The 16,201-nt window shown below is 37.5% G+C and overlaps 1 protein-coding gene and 1 long non-coding RNA gene across 3 annotated transcripts in view; one reads left to right on the top strand and one right to left on the bottom strand.

Annotated features, from left to right (window-relative positions):
- The window catches only part of LOC147578262 (uncharacterized), a 53,524-nt gene that overhangs the window by 8,627 nt on the left and 28,696 nt on the right, over positions 1-16,201 (bottom strand). Inside the window, exon 2 of the long non-coding RNA XR_015255000.1 lies at positions 3,537-3,598. This is a non-coding gene — a long non-coding RNA (uncharacterized LOC147578262). The remainder of the gene's footprint in view (positions 1-3,536; positions 3,599-16,201) is intronic.
- The window catches only part of PTPN22 (protein tyrosine phosphatase non-receptor type 22), a 60,272-nt gene that overhangs the window by 18,128 nt on the left and 25,943 nt on the right, over positions 1-16,201 (top strand). For both annotated transcript variants that reach the window (XM_086717875.1, XM_025933921.2), the window contains 2 exons: positions 712-789; positions 3,364-3,450. In XM_086717875.1, the coding sequence (XP_086574001.1) occupies positions 712-789; positions 3,364-3,450 (165 nt within the window). The remainder of the gene's footprint in view (positions 1-711; positions 790-3,363; positions 3,451-16,201) is intronic.

Here is a 16,201-nt window from a genome sequence, read left to right as displayed (position 1 = left end):
TTGAGAATCACAGCCCCAAATTACACAGGTACCCTTCCTTTATCCAAATGGCTGTAATGGATGGACTCAATCTACCCCAATCAAGCCTTGTGTTCCAATCTATAAATCATTTAAAAAATTTTTTTTAAATGTTTTGTTTATTTTTGAAAGAGAGAGAGAGAACACGTGGAGGAGGGGCAGAGAGAGGGAGACACAGAATCCTAAGCAGGCTTCAGGCCCTGTCAGCACAGAGCCCGACGCGGGGCTCGAACTCACAAACTGTGAGATCATGACCTGAGCTGAAGTCAGTGCCTAATGGACTGAGCCACCTAGGTGCCCCTAGAAATCATTTTCTTAAAGTCTAATAATAGGAAGTGAGAAGTGTGAAATATGGGCTTTAAACCTATCTGCCAACTTCTTTTATTTCATAAAATTCTCATATTTGCTCACCTACCCAGGCTCCACCTTCATTATATGTTTAACTTCAGACATCTGGTCACCCCATGTGAAATCATTCTCAAGAGTTTCTTCAGTCTTTTCTGGGGAAAACACCAGGCTCTAAATCATGACACAAGTGAAGAGAAATCTCATTCATTTTAAAGACGCATTCTTTTTCTGATATGATCTTGTGTTAGGACAACAGATGCCATGGGGGTAACAAGACCGTGAGAAATAATTTATTAGCAAAGCTAGGAACAAAGGAATAAGATATTGTTTCTCTTTATTTGATAGATCATTCCTGAGAACTTCAGTATTTTTAGTTTGATCCAGGAAATGCGAACACAAAGGCCTTCATTTGTTCAAACTCAGGTATGCAACTATTGTGAATGGATGGTAACATGTGTCTGGGTCTTCCTACCTCTCTCGGTTTCATAGTAAGGCATCCCCAAATAGCTGATTTTTAGCTATAACACCAATTTACTACTAAGTGCATGAGTCCATTTGCATTTCCTCAAACTCTGAATATATCAATATTTTTCCTACATCCCTGGCTTGGGTCACATTCCTCTCATTCCTTGTATTCTACTGTCTGTGCAAAAAATATGAAGAAACTCAGTAACTTTATGTTTCTTACAAGGGATGTTGAAAAAATTCAACAAGCTCTTTGATGTACTCAAGATATAATACCTGGGTCAGGTTAACTTGCTGGTTTGTAGTAGTGATTCATTTCTGAAACCAGAGAAAATCAGAGACTTGTAATTTCTACTTCAGGAAGTGGTAACAGAATCTGGGGAATGCATTTTATATACTCATTTTTTTATTTAATTAAAAATAAAAATAAAATCAACCATAATCCTATCACCTAGAGGTAGCCACGATTATTATTGTTCTATAGTCTCTCCTGATCCTTATTGTGTGCAAACTTAAAAAACATAATTACAATCATACTATACATATGATTATATATATGTATCACAAGATACATGTATTATATATACGGATCACATATATACGGATCACATATATACGATCACAATATTATATGCATCACAATACATTATATGTATATATATGTATGTATGTACATATGTATATATGTATCACCATATTTTAATCCACCCCAAATTACTCATGCCCCTTCATTCCATTCAGATGCTCTTCCTCGGTTTTGTCCTCTCCTCCCCACTTAAGCTCCGCCTCCTCGATGAAACATTCCCAGCACAGATCTCTCACTCTCTACGATGTTAATTTCACCCAGATTTCCACGCCAATCGTTTTACCCACATTTCTAAATAAATGGTCTCCATCTTTAAGATGGAGTTTGGCATTCCTCATTCCTTATTCACCAAGTGTTTACTGATATTTATTAAGCAACAGACACTTTCACACAATTTGTTACAACTAATTTTTGCTGCTTAAGTAGCAAGACCTTCAAGTGTTTAAAGCACTTACAAAGTGAACTTGCACGTAGATTTGGAGGTAAAATAATTGACAGCGACAGTTTAGATATTTTCATCTAGCATTTGTGAATGGGAGGGAAAAAATGAAGAGCTATTATAATATAAGCCTTCTGTTTGGCCCACACAGGTTTTCCACTAATAGCTAGTGGAAAAAAACTTTTTTTTTCATGTGTTGACTGTAGGTGTTTCTATATTCAGCTTGTAAGGGAAAAAGTTTCTGTGAAATGTAAGCATTGGCTGGTTTAGTACTACCAGACTTCAAAGAAGGCTGATCCCTGTAAATGTATAAAGATTCCAGGAGGTTGCATCCTAGTTGTCTAATATCACACTGTGAAACTGCATCAAGAAATACAACCATACCCCATTTCAGAGAAAGTTCATTTCAGGCCTACTTGTAAGAGTTGGAAGACAGCCGAAACGATTTTAAGTTAGCCTTCCCATGCTGGCACTATCAGCAACTAGCTGAACAAATACCTTACCAGTTGTAGCTGCTTTTTCTGACACCACGCTAACCAGGAAATAACCACTGTAACCAGCTGGGTGCTTCCTGTCTGATTTTTCTCTCTTCTTAAAAAAAATAGAAGAGTGTACCAATGGATGTGTTGGGTGATAGACTCTATTGTTCTCCTGCTAAAATTGTAATTGGCAAAGGTTGTGCTTTATTTGTATGGAGTTGTGTAAAGTGTCAGGGGAAACCCTGTTTAGGCTCTTTCAGATGAAAAGTAGATACAAAATCAAGTGCTTGATCAAGTATGGTGGCAGAAAACTCCCCACAAATCTTGTAATTGTGGTGGTCTCATTTTCTATGGTGAAATCCTTTTACAAGCACAAATTTCCAAACCCTTCAGTGCTCTACGTCGCTTCAGCATCTCTGCTAGAACGTTTCAGCAGCTTGATCCAAGTGCACTAAACTAAGAGTCAGAAGATTCAAGTTCTAATTCAAATCTGGACCTTACTTCTGAATGACCTTGCACAGTGTGAACAGGAATAACAGGCTACCTACTTTACAGATCAATTGTGAGGGTCAAGTTTGAGAATACATATTGAAGCCATCTATCTACCCATCAACCACAATTCTATCTAACTTTTTCTGGAAAAGATGAAGGTAACTGACAAAAAAAAAATGCATCCAGGATCCAATACAACTTTTAAAATGTAAGCAAGGAAAATAGAACTGCAGGGATGATGGTGGAGAGAAAGATAAGTGAGAAGGTGGAGTAGAACATAAAACATGCTGGAAGGCCCTTCCTTGTATATTTAGAGGTAGACGATCAAATATTTAGCTGCATTTAGCAGCCTAAAAGCGCTTTGCAATCCGAAATGGGCCACACAAACATAAGGGCACTACAATTAAACTACTGTTGATGATCTTCAGATCTGCTACACTAAGATTTGACTGATATGCATACTCCCAAACTCTGGTTCTGTATTTCACCAAGTTTTTTGTTTGTTTTCCCCTGTTCCGGTTTGTGATGCTCTGCAGGAACAGTATGAACTGGTCTACAAGGCTGTATTAGAACTATTTAAGAGACAGATGGATGTCATCAGGGGTAAAAAGTCAGGAACAGAGGTAAACATTAAACTTGATATTTTGTCTCTCTTTCTTTTTCATATTTGATTTTGGTCAAGGGATCTCAGATCAGTTGTCGAACTTACCTAATGATCCATTGTCACAAGTAAATGGGACATGGGGTGCGTGGGGCTACGCTGCCGATCTCCTGTGGAGAAGGACAAATTAATTGAAGTACTCCAATGTAGAAAATGAATCTCTTGGTTCACCTATGGTATACGATTTTCAGCGAAATTTAGAAACCATAGGAGTGAGTGACAGGGCAAGTGTATATTCTCTTTCCACGTAAATAGCTGTGTCGCCAGTTAAAAGTGAGAGTGACAACCCTAAAGTGAATTCAGAGTTGAGTACTGATGTGAATTTTCAGGTTCTTCTAGCTGCGTTTTGATTGCGTATGCCTCATCAAATTTTGTCAATATTTTAGAGCATGTAGAGGATTTTCAACTGAAGGTCTTAGGTATAAAAACAATTATGATTTAACCAAATTCCAGTTAAGAAATATTGAGCATTCTAGGATATGCTATTTTGATCTCATCATGAAAACTGAGAAGTCAAGTACTTGTTCTATATAGTCACAAAGTATTAGGTTCTGAACAAACTTTAGGAAGACAAAATTACTGTTTTACCTTACAAGGGTATATTTAGTTACATATACATATTAACTTAATTTTTAATATTAAAATTTTTTTTCAACATTTATTTATTTTTGAGAGAGAGAGAGAGAGAGCACATGTACACACAAGTGGGGGAGGGGCACAGAGAGAAGGAGACACAGAATCTGAAGCCAGCTCCAGGCTCTGAGCTGTTTGCATACAGCCTGATGTGGGGCTCAAACCCACGAACCGTGAGATCATGTCTTGAGCCAAAGTTGGAAGCTTAACCGATTGAACCACCCAGACACCCCTGGATTCTTAATCTGAAAATATTCACTGAGGACCTACTGTTATCACAGTATTAAGAATACAAAGTATGTAAGACATGATTCTGATGGTAACTCCTGTCAGTTGAACGCTGAATCATGGGGAAAGGAAAGAAAGCCAGAAAAACTGTTGAGGCTTGAAATGGACTAAGTAATCCTATTGTTAGTGTCAACTTCAAGGAAAAACAATGTGGTAGAAGGACATGGAAATAAGAATATAGTTTTGTTAGAAATTGCTACTTGTATCCTGTTTATGCCTACTTCATTGGCTAGTATTCCCAGGTTAAATGATAGAGGCGATTATGGACAACCGAATTTTAATGGAAAAGATTCTCATGTTTCACTATAAAGTGTGATGCTGACTTGGAGACATTTGTTTGTTTGTTTATACCTCTTAATCTATTTCACCCTTTCTGCCACAAGCCTCCCTTCTGGCAACCACCAGTTTCTTCTCTATAGTTAAGAGTCTGTTTTTTGCTTGTTTATTTTGCTTTTTAGATTCCCCATATCAGTGAAAGCATAAGGTATTTGTCTTTCTCTGTGTGACTTATTTCACTTAGCATAATACTCTCTAGATCTGTCCATGTTGTTGCGAATGGCAAGATTTCATTCTTTTTTGTGGCTAATATTCCATTATATATATATATATATATATATATATATATATATATATATATAGTAATATACGTATTATTGCATGTAGCTGTCCAGTTTACACACACACTTACACACACACACACACACACACACACACACACACACACACACATATATATCACTTCTTTATTCAGCTATGGATAGACACTTGGGCTGCTTCTGTAATTTGGCTATTGCAAATAAAGCTGCCATAAACATAGGCATGCATATATCCCTTCGAATTAGCGTTTTTATATTCTTCGGGTAAATACCCAGTAGTGTGATTACGCGATCAAATGGTAGTTCTATTTTTAATTTTTTAAGGAACCTTCATACTGTTTTCCATAGTGGCCACACCAATTTATATTCCCACCAACAATGCACAAGGGTTCCCTTTTTGCCACAACCTCTCCAACACATGTTGTTTCTTGTGTTTTTGATAGTAGCCATTCTGACAGGTGTGAGGTGACATCTCATTGTGGTTTTGATTTGCATCTCCCTGATGATTAGTGATGTTGAGCATCTTTCACGTGCCTGTTGACCATCTGCATGTCTTCTTTGGGAAAATGTGTATTCACATCCTCTGCCCATTTTCTAATCTGATTTTTTTTTTTTGTATTGAGTGTATAAATTCTTTATATATTTTGGATATTAACCCCTTATGGATATATCATGTACAAATATCTTTTCCCATTCAGTAGGTTGACTTTTTATTTTGTTGATGATTTCCTTTGCTGTGCAAAAGCTTTTCATTGTAGTGTAGTCCCAGTAGTTTTATTTTTACTTTTGTTTCCCTTGCCTGAGGAGACATATCCATAAATATTTTGCTAAGGCCAATGTCCAAGAGATTACTGTAAGAGATTACCTATGTTTTCTTTTAGGAGTTTTATGATTTCAAGACTTGCATTTAGGTCTTTAATCCATTTTTACTTTATTTTCTTATATGGTATAAGAGAGTGGTCCGGTTTAATTCTTTTGCATGTAGCTGTCCAGTTTTCCCAACACCATTTACTGCAAAGACTGTCATTCCCCATTGTATATTCTTTTCACCTTTGTCACAGATTAGTTGACTATATAAATGTGGGTCTGTTTTTGGGATCTCTGTCTGTTCCATTGATCTATGCATCTATTTTTGTGTCAGTACCATACTGTTTTGATGAATATAGTTTGTAATATATCTTAAAATCTGGGATTGTGACACCTCTAGCTTTTTTCTTCTTTCTCAAGATTGGCTTTGACTATTTGAGGTCTTTTGTAGTTCCATACAAATTTTAGGATTATTTGTTCTAGTTCTGCCAATTGCTATTGGTATTTTGACAGGGGCTGCATTGAATCTGTAGATTGTTTTGGGTTGTATGAACCCAAGTGTTAACAGTATAAACTCGTCCAATTCATGAGCATGGTATATCTTTCCATTTGTTGTTGACATCTTCAATTCCTTTAACTAATGTCTTATAGGTATAGGTCTTTTACCTCCTTGGTTAAATTTATTCCTAGGCATTTTATCCTTTTTTGGTGCAATTATACATTTGACTGTTGTTTTTTAATTGTTTAAAGAGAGTATTTATTAATTTCTATTTTACTAGGAAATTTTTAGAGAAAGAATGTTGAAGTCTCTCAATTGCATATTTTTGCACTCGTGGAGTGATCACATGGATTTTCTCCTTTAACCTATTAGTACAGTCATATCATTGGATTTGGTGGTATCAAACCATCTCTGTACTCTTAGAATGGACCCTTCTTGAACAAAAGATATTCTTTTAATGTGTTGCTAGAGTATGCGGACTAATATTTTATTTAGGTTCCAGAAAATGACAATACTCAAATTTAGCCCAGTAGCAGTGTCATGGCTCCAGGTGAGTTGCCTGAAGTGGGCCTTTAGTCAGTAGATGGGAACATAGGAACACAGCTCAAACTCCCATAGAGGGAATTGGTTAAAGTTAACTAAAGAGGATTTCTGTTTCTGGGAAGATCAAGTGGACATACTTTTTCCCCCCTATTCCTCCCACTAAGTGCAACTGGAAACAACTGACATTATAAATAAAACAACTCTAAGAAGGCTCTGAAAGATAGAAAGAAGTCAGACTAGCTAGGGACTTTGGGACCTGAGGAAAGACATGATGATAAGTTCCTTGGGTTTTCTTTTGCCTCATTTTTGCAGACTTGGAACTGAAAGTCAACAACCTGGAAATGCCAATGGTACAGACAAACAAAACAAAACAAAACAAAACAAAACAAAACAAAACAACAACAAAAGCCTGCTCTGTCTAGGCAAAGGATCAGTAAAGGGGCAGTCCAGCAAGATAGAAAACGTTTAGATAATCATTACTCTCCTTTAGTCAACACCACAGAAAATAATGGCCCCTAACCCCACCCATGTCAGCAAAGGCTGAGTGGGGTACTAGATTCCCATCTTTCTTTCTTTCTTTCTTTCTTTCTTTCTTTCTTTCTTTCTTTCTTTCTTTCTTTCTTTCAGGTTTGTTTATTTATTTTGAGAAAGAGAGCGAGCACAAGCAGGTGAGGGGCAGAGAGAAGGAGAGACAGAATCCCAAGGAGGCTCCACACTGTCAGCGCAGAGCGCCATGCGAGGCTTGAACTCAGGAACCATGAGATCGTGACCGGCGCTGAGATCAAGAGTCAGATGCTTAACCGACTAAGCTACCCGGGCGCCCCCTAGATTCTCACCTTTCTAAAACCGTAGTAAAGTGCTGAAGTGGTGTCAGAGATCAGGTAAAGAGCGAAGACTTTCATCCCCATTGGCCTCCATGAGAGCTTCCTGCAGTGTCAGTGGAGACCACATGGGGAGCCTCTCCTGATGTGTTTCTGCTTGGGTGTCAACAGAGGCTCAGCGAGCAGACTAGGGGAGGTCGATTCTATGTGGCAATAACAAGGCAGTAATGAGGCAGCACCTTTCCTTTCCCCTGTCAGAATGGAGTTAAAAATAGAAGAACCCAGTTAAAAGAGGCTTAACTAAGATCCAGAGCCTCATAACGATACAGAAATGTCTAGGGTTCGATTGAAAATTACATGTCATACCAAGAATCTGGGAAGACCTCAAACCAAATGAATGAAAGACAATCAATAGATGACAATACTGAGATGATAGAGATGTTAGAATTATCTGACAAAGATTTTAGAGCAGCCACTGTAAAAATGCTTCAATGAGCAATTACAAACATGCTTGAAAAGATTTTAAAAATGGAAAATCTTGGGGCGCCTTGGTGACCTTTCGCTTAAGCGTCCGACTTTGGCTCAGGTCATGATCTCACTGTGTGGTCGAGCTCCACATTGGGCTCTGTGCTGACAGCAAGGAGCCTGGAGCCTGCTTCGGATTCTGTGTCTCCCTCTCTCTGTCCCTCCCCTGTTTGCTCTCTCTCTCTCTCTCAAAAACAAACATTAAAAAAAATAATAAACATTAAAAATTTTTGAAAAAAAGAAAAAGGAAAGTCTCAGCAAAGAATTAATAAAAGGGTTCAGCAAAGAAACAGAAGATATAAAGAGGAACCAAATGGGAATTTTAGAACTGAAAAAGGTAGTAACTGAAACAAGTTGAGTAGATAGGCTCAAAAGCAGAATTCAGGGTACCTACAGAAAAAAAGAACTAATGAACTAGAAAATAGAATAGGAATTTCCCAGTCTCAACATCAGAAATAAAATAGACTGGAAAAGAGAACAAACAGAGCCTTAGGGAATTAAGGGACTATAACAAAAAAACTAGCACTTGTGTCAGCAGAGTTCAAGAAGGAGAGGGGAAAAAAGTCAAGGCAAAAAAAGAACTTAAAGACTCATCACATTTGGGCTGCCTGGGTGGCTCAGTTGGTTGAGCGTCTGACTCTTGATTTCGGCTCAGGTCATGATCCCAAGTGTCATGGGATCAAGTCCCGTGCTGGGCTCTGCACTGAGTACAGAGCCTGCTTGGGATTCTCTCTTTCTCTCCCTCTGCCCCTCTCCCCTGCTCATACTCTCTCTCCCTATCAAAACAACAACAACAACAAAAGATGCATCATAATGAAGCTGCTGAAAGCTAAAAAGAAAACTTCTATGAAGCAGCCAGAGAAAAATGATCTTCACTATAGGGGGAAAACAATTATAATGATAGCAAATTTGTCATCAGAAACCATAGAGGCCAGATGGAAGCGACATATATTTCTCCAGTGCAGAAAGAAAATAATTGGCAACTCAGAAACTCACACCCAGTGAAAATACCCCTCAGGAATGAAGAAGAAATCAAGACATTCTCAGATGGAAAAATAAACAAACAACAACCACCAAAAAACTAAGAGAATTTGTCTGGGAGACCTTGCATATAAAAAAAAAAAATGGCAAAGGAAGTTTTCTAAACAGAAAGGAAATGATGAAAGAAGGAAGGACATGTAGATGTAATAGGTTTAATTTCTCTTCTTGAGCTTTCTAAATTGTTGGATGATTGATGCAAAAATTATACAGTCTTATGTGGTTCCAAATGTATTAGAGGAAGTATTTAAGCCAATATAAACAGGGAAAGGTTACGGACGTAAAGGAGGTGAGGTTTCTGTACTTGAACTAGTGATATGATAACACCTATAGTCTGTGATAGGTTATGTGTATATAATGTAATACCTAGAGCCACCACTACAGAAGCTATACAAAGACATACCTTAAAAAACTCTATAGGTAAATCAAAACGAAATTCTAAAAAATGCAGGAAAAAGAAAAGAGAAATGAAAAACAGAACAGAAAACAAGAAATAAAATGGCGGACTTAAGCCCTAACATGTCAATAATTATGCTAAATGTAAATGGCATAAGTATACCAATTAAGAGAAAGATTGGGGGGTGCCTGGGTGGCTCAGTTGATTAAGCATCCGACTCTTGATTTCGGCTCAGGTCATGATCCCAGGGTCATGGGATCAAGCCTGGTGTCGGACTCCGTGCTGAGCATGGAGCCTGCTTAGGATTCTCTCTCTCTCTCTCTCTCTCTCTCTCTCTCTCCCCCTCCCCCTGTGCCCCTCTTCCCTGCTTGTGCACTCTCTCTCTCTTTAAAAAAAAAAAAAAAGGAGAGAGAGACAGATTGGCAGAGTGTATTGAAAACATAACGACTGGGGCGCCTGGGTGGCTCAGTTGGTTAAGCGTCCGACTTCGGCCCAGGTCACGATCTCACTGTTTGTGAGTTCGAGCCTCACATCGGGCTCTGTGCTGACAGCTCAGAGCCTGGAGCCTGCTTTGGAATCTGTGTCTCCCTCTCTCTCTGTCCCTCCCCTGCTCATGCACTCTCGCTCTCTCTCTCTCAAAAAGAAATAAACATTTAAAAAAAAAAAAAAAGAAAACATAACGACTATATGTGTCTATAAGAAACATGCTGCAAATATACAGGTTGGTTTAAAGACTGGAAAAAAAGATACATCATGTATTCATATAAACAGGAATGAAGGAAATCAGTAGAGTAACTATATTAATACCAGATACAGTAGACTTCAGAGCAAGAAAATTATCACAGGCAGGAAGGGACAATATATAATGGTAAAAAAACCAATCCACCAATAAGTCATACATACATAGCAGTCCTAAGTGTGTACGGACCAAACAGAGCTACAAAATTTGTGAAGCAAAAATTGACAGAACTGAAAGGAGAAATAGACAAGTCTGACAACAGTAGAAGACTACAGTACCCTTCTCTTAAGAATTGATAGAAAAACTCAATAGAAAATCAGCAAGAATACAGGATAACTTAACAACGCCATCAGTCAACAGGATCAAATTGATATTGATAGAGCACTCGAATCAACAACACAAGAATACACACTTTTTTCAAGTGCTGATGGAACATATACCAAGATCAATCATATTCTGGGCCATAAAACAAGCTCAAACATTTAAAAGAATTTAAATCATACAGAATGTATTCTCTGTCCACAGTGGAATCAAACTAGAAGTCAATTAACAGAAAGATAACAGGAGAAGATTCAAACACTTATAAACTAAACTACATTTTTCTAAATTATCCATTGAGTGAAGGAGGAAGTTTCAGGGGAAATTTAAAAAAAAACACATTGAACTGAATAAAAATGAAAATACAACATATTGAAATTTGTGGGACAGAGCTACAGCAGTATTAAGAGGGAAGCTTATAGCACTCTGAATACAAACATTTGAAGACAGTAAGTCTCAAATCAATAATCTGACTTCCCACTTTAAGAATCTAAAGGGGGGGGGGCAGGAAGAGTAAAAAAAAAAAAAACCCAAAGAAAACAGAAGGAAAGAAATAATGATTGGAAATTGATGAAGTGAAAACAGAAAAATAGTGGAGAAAAGAGCTGAAATGATCAATAAAATTGACAAACCTCTATGATGGCTGATTTTTTTTTTAAGAAGAAAATAAAAATGACCAATATCAGGAGTGAAATGGGATAGGCCTACAGGCTCTGCAGACATCAGAAGGATAATAAAGGATAATAAATACAAATGAACCTGACCACTTAGACAAAATGGATTACTTCCTCAAAAAGAAAAACCAAACTATCACAGCCTACTCAACATGAAATAGATCATTTGAATAGCCCCATCACAGTTAAGGAACCTGAAGTCATAATTTTAAAACTCCCAAAAAAGAAATCTCCAGGTCCACATAATTTCACTTGAGTATTCTACCAAATGTTTAGGGAAGAATTACCACCAATTTTACACAATCTGTACCAGAAAATAGAAGAGAAGGAAACACTTTCCCCATTCATATTTTCTATTGTGGTAAGATATATCATTTTATCACTATGGAAAAAATTACCATTTTAGCCATTTTTTAAAAAAAATTTTTTTTAACGTTTATTTATTTTGGGGACAGAGAGAGACAGAGCATGAACGGGGGAGGGGCAGAGAGAGAGAGGGAGACACAGAATTGGAAACAGGCTCCAGGCTCCGAGCCATCAGCCCAGAGCCCGAGGCGGGGATCGAACTCATGGACCGCGAGATCGTGACCTGAGCTGAAGTCGGATGCTTAACCGACTGAGCCACCCAGGCGCCCCCATTTTAACCATTTTTAAGCGTACAATGCAGTGGCTTTAAGTATCCTCCCTATGTGTGTGACCATCACTCCTATTTATTGCTAGAAGTTTTTCATCATCCTAAACAGAAACTCTCCACGGTCCCTACCCCAACCCCTAGCAACTTCTATTCTACTTTTTGTTTCTATAAACTTGCTTATTCTAGGTACATCAGGTAAGTGGAATTGTGTATTTATTCTTTTATATCTGGCTTATTTCATGTGGCATGTTCTTAAGGTTCATCTATTTTTTTTTTTAGCATGCATCAGACTTTCATTCCTTTTTATGGGTTTACAATATTCAATTGTGTGTACATTCCACATTTTGCTTATTCATTCATCCACCAATTGACATTTGGATTGTTTCCCCCTTTTGGCTACTGGGAATAATGCTGCTATAAAAATTGATGTGCCAATATGTGTTGAAGTCCCTAATTTAAGTTATTTGGGGTATATACCCAGAAGAATCCAGGAATTGCTGGATTCTACAATAATTTTAGATTTTGTTTTTAAAGGTACTACCAAACTAATTTTTTACAGTGGTTGCAAATTTTATATCCCCACTAGCAATGCACGAGAGTCCCAATTTCTCTACATCTTTGCCAACACTTGGTATTTTCTGTTTTGTTTTGTTTTGTTTAGATAATAGCCATCCTAATGGATGTGAAATAGTATCTTATGGTTTGATTTGCATTTCCCTCATAACTAGTGATGTTGAGCATCATCTTGTGTTCTTATCGGTCATTGGTATATCTTTTTTGTACAAATGTATATCCAAATCCTTTGCCTACTTTTTTTTTTTCAAAATTTTCAAATTGTGGTAAAATACACATAAATTCACCACCTGAACTCATTCTAGGTGTATAATTGAGTGATACTATGAACATTCATTTTGTTGTGCAGTTATGACCATCATCTCTTCCCCGAACTCTTTTTATCTTGAAAAACTGAAACTTTATACCTATTAAATAATAGCTCTCCATTCCTTCCTCCCCCCTACCCTCTCCACTGCCCTTAGTAACCACAATTCTACCATATCTGTGAATTTTACTGCTAGGTACCGCTTATCAGTGAGATCACACGATATTCGCCCTTTGGGTTTGGCTTATTTCACTTAGCATAATGTCCTCGAGGTTCATCACTATCATAACGTATCAGAATTTCCTTCCTTTTTAAGGCTGAATAATATTCCATTGTATGCCACGTTTTGTTTCTCCATTCATCCATTGGTAAACAGGTGGTTTACTTCCACCTTTTGGCTATTGTAAATAATACTGCTAAAATTATGAGTGTATACAGATCGTTTTGTGCCCTGTTTTCAGTTCTTTGGGGTATATATGCAGAAATGGAAATGCTGGATCATATAATTCTAATTTAATTTTTTCATATAATTCTAGTTTAATTTTTTGAGGTACTGCCATACCAATTTTTACAGCAGTGCACCATTTTACATTCCCACCAGCAATGTCCAAGGGTTCCAATTTCTCCACATCCTCACCAATACTTGTTATTTTGTTTATGGTAGCCATTCTAATGGGTATAAAGTAATATCTCATTGTTGTTCTGGTTTGAATTTTCCTGATTAGCGATGCTGAATATTGCTTCATGTGCTCACTGGCCATTTGTATACTGTCTTTGGAAAAATGTCTGTCAAGTCCTTTGCCAACTTTTGAATTGGGTTTTTGTTGCTGTTGAGTTTTAGGAGTTCTCTATATATTCTGGATATTAATCCCATGCCAGATATGTGACTTGCAAATATTGTCTCTCATTCTGTGTGCTGCCGTTTTACACTGTTGATTATGTACTTTGATGCATAAATGTTCTTAATCTGTTCATAAAGTTCAATCTTTCTATTTATTATTACTGCTAGTACCTTTGGTGTCATGCCCAGAAATCATTACCAAATCCAATGTCACGAAGCTTTCTGTGTTTTCTTCTAAGAGTTTTACAGTTTTTGTTCTTATGTTCAAGTATTTGATCCATTCTGAGTTAATTTTTATATTATGTTGTAAGGTAAGAGTCAAACTTCATTCTTTTGGGGGCACTTGGGTGGCTCAGTCAGTTAAGTGTCCGACTTGGGCTCAGATCATGATCTCACGGTTCATGGGTTTGAGCCCCACATTGGGATCTGCGCTGACAGCTCAGAGCCTGGAGCCTGCTTTGGATTCTGTGTCTCCCTCTCTTTCTGTCCCTCCCCTACTCACAATCTATCTCTCAAAAATAAATAAATGTTAAAAAAATGTTTAGGGGTGCCTGGGTGGCTCATTCAGTTAAGCATCGACTTCAGCTCAGGTCATGATCTCATGGTTTGTGGATTCGAGCCCTGCGTTGGGCTCTGTGTTGACAGCTCTGAGCCTGGAGCCTGCTTCAAATTCTGTGTTTCCATCTCTCTCCACCCCTCCCCCACTCACGCTCTGTCTCTCTTTCTCTCTCTCTCAAAAATAAACATAAAAAATTTAATTAAAAAATGTTTAAAAACTTCATTCTTTTGCATGTGGATATCCAGTTGTCCCAGAGCCATTTGCTGAATAGAGTCTTTTCTCCATTGAATGGTCTTGGCACCCTCACCAAAAACCAGTTTCCCACATATGTGAATTTATTGCTATGCTTTCTATTTTATTCCATTGGTCTTTATGACTGTTCTATGCCAGTACCATGCTGTTTTATTACTGTACCTTTGTAGTATATTAAACATTTTTTTTAAACATTTTTATTTATTTTTGAGACAGAGAGAGACAGTGCAAGTGGGGAGGGGCAGATAGAAAGGGAGACACAGAATCCGAAGCAGGCTCCAGGCTCTGAGCTGTCAACACTGAGCTCGATGGGGAGCTCGAACCCACAAACCATGAGATCATGACCTGAGCTGAAGTCGGGTGCTCAACATACTGAGCCACCCAGGCGCCCGTCTTTATAGTACATTTAAAAAAAGTAAGCTCAATGCTCAACGTGGGGCTTGAACTCATGACCCCAAGATGAAGAGTTACATACTCTACTGACTGAGCCAGCCAGGTGCTCCTGTAGTATATTCTGAAATCAGGAAATAGGCGTCCTCCGAATTTGCTCTTCCTTTTCAAGATTGGTTTGGCGATTCAGGGTCCCTTGAGATTCCATATGAATTTTCGCCTGGATTTTTGTATTTTTTGCAAAACACCATTGGGATTTTTATAGGAATCTAATGGAATCTGTAGCTCACCTTGGGTAATATTATTATTGTAGCAATATTATGTCTTCCTATGAACAAGGGGTGTCTTTCATTTATGTCTGATTTAGTTTCTGTCAGCAATGTTTTGTGGTTTTTAGTATACAAGTCTTTCATCTCCTTGATTAAATTTATTCCTAAGCCTTTTATGACGCTAATATAATCAGAACTGTGTTCTGAATTTTCTTTTCAGATTGTTTATTACTAGTGTATAGAAAGGCAAGTGGTTTGGGTGTGATGATTCAACCTTACTGAATTTGTTGATTATTTCTAGGTTTCTGTGTGCATGTGTGGAATCTTTCAACATATGAGATCATATCATCTGCAAATGAAAATAATGTTACTTCCTCCTTTCCAGTTTTGGCACCTTTTGTTTTTCTCTTGCCTAATTGTTCTGGCTAGAATTTTAAGTACTAAGTTGAATAGAAGTGGTAAAAATTGGCATCCTTGTCTTATTCCTCATCTTAGGGAAAAGCTTTTAGTTTTTCACCATTGAATATAATGTTAGCTGTGGGTTTTTCATATATGGTCTTTATCATGTTGAGGACACTGTCTATTATTCCTAGATTGTTGAGTGTTTTTATCATGAATTTTGTCAAATGCTTTTCTTCTGCATCAACTGACATGATCAGATGGGGGTTTTTCCCTTTATTTTATTAATTTGGTGTATTATCTGGGTTGATTTTTGTATGTTGAACAATCCTTGCGTTCTGGGACTAAATCCCACTTGGTCATGCTATATAATCCTTTTAATATGATGCTGAATTCAGTTTGCTAGTATTTGGTTGAGGACTTTGCATCAATAATCATAAAAGATATTGATCTGTAGTTTTCTTTTTCTTGTAGTATCTTTGTGTGGCTTTGGTATCAGCGTAAATGCTAGCCTCATAGAATGACTTAGCAAGTGTTCTCACCTATTCAGTTTTTTGGAGGAGTTTGCATTAATTCTTCATTAAATGTTTGGTGGAATTCAATAATGAAAC

The sequence above is a fragment of the Puma concolor genome, chromosome C1 (assembly GCF_028749965.1).
Source record: "Puma concolor isolate L17-30 chromosome C1, mPumCon1.1.hap2, whole genome shotgun sequence".
Classification (NCBI taxonomy): Eukaryota; Metazoa; Chordata; class Mammalia; order Carnivora; family Felidae; genus Puma; species Puma concolor.
Note: the sequence above shows the minus strand (reverse complement) of the source record. Positions and strands in the feature narration are given on the sequence as shown.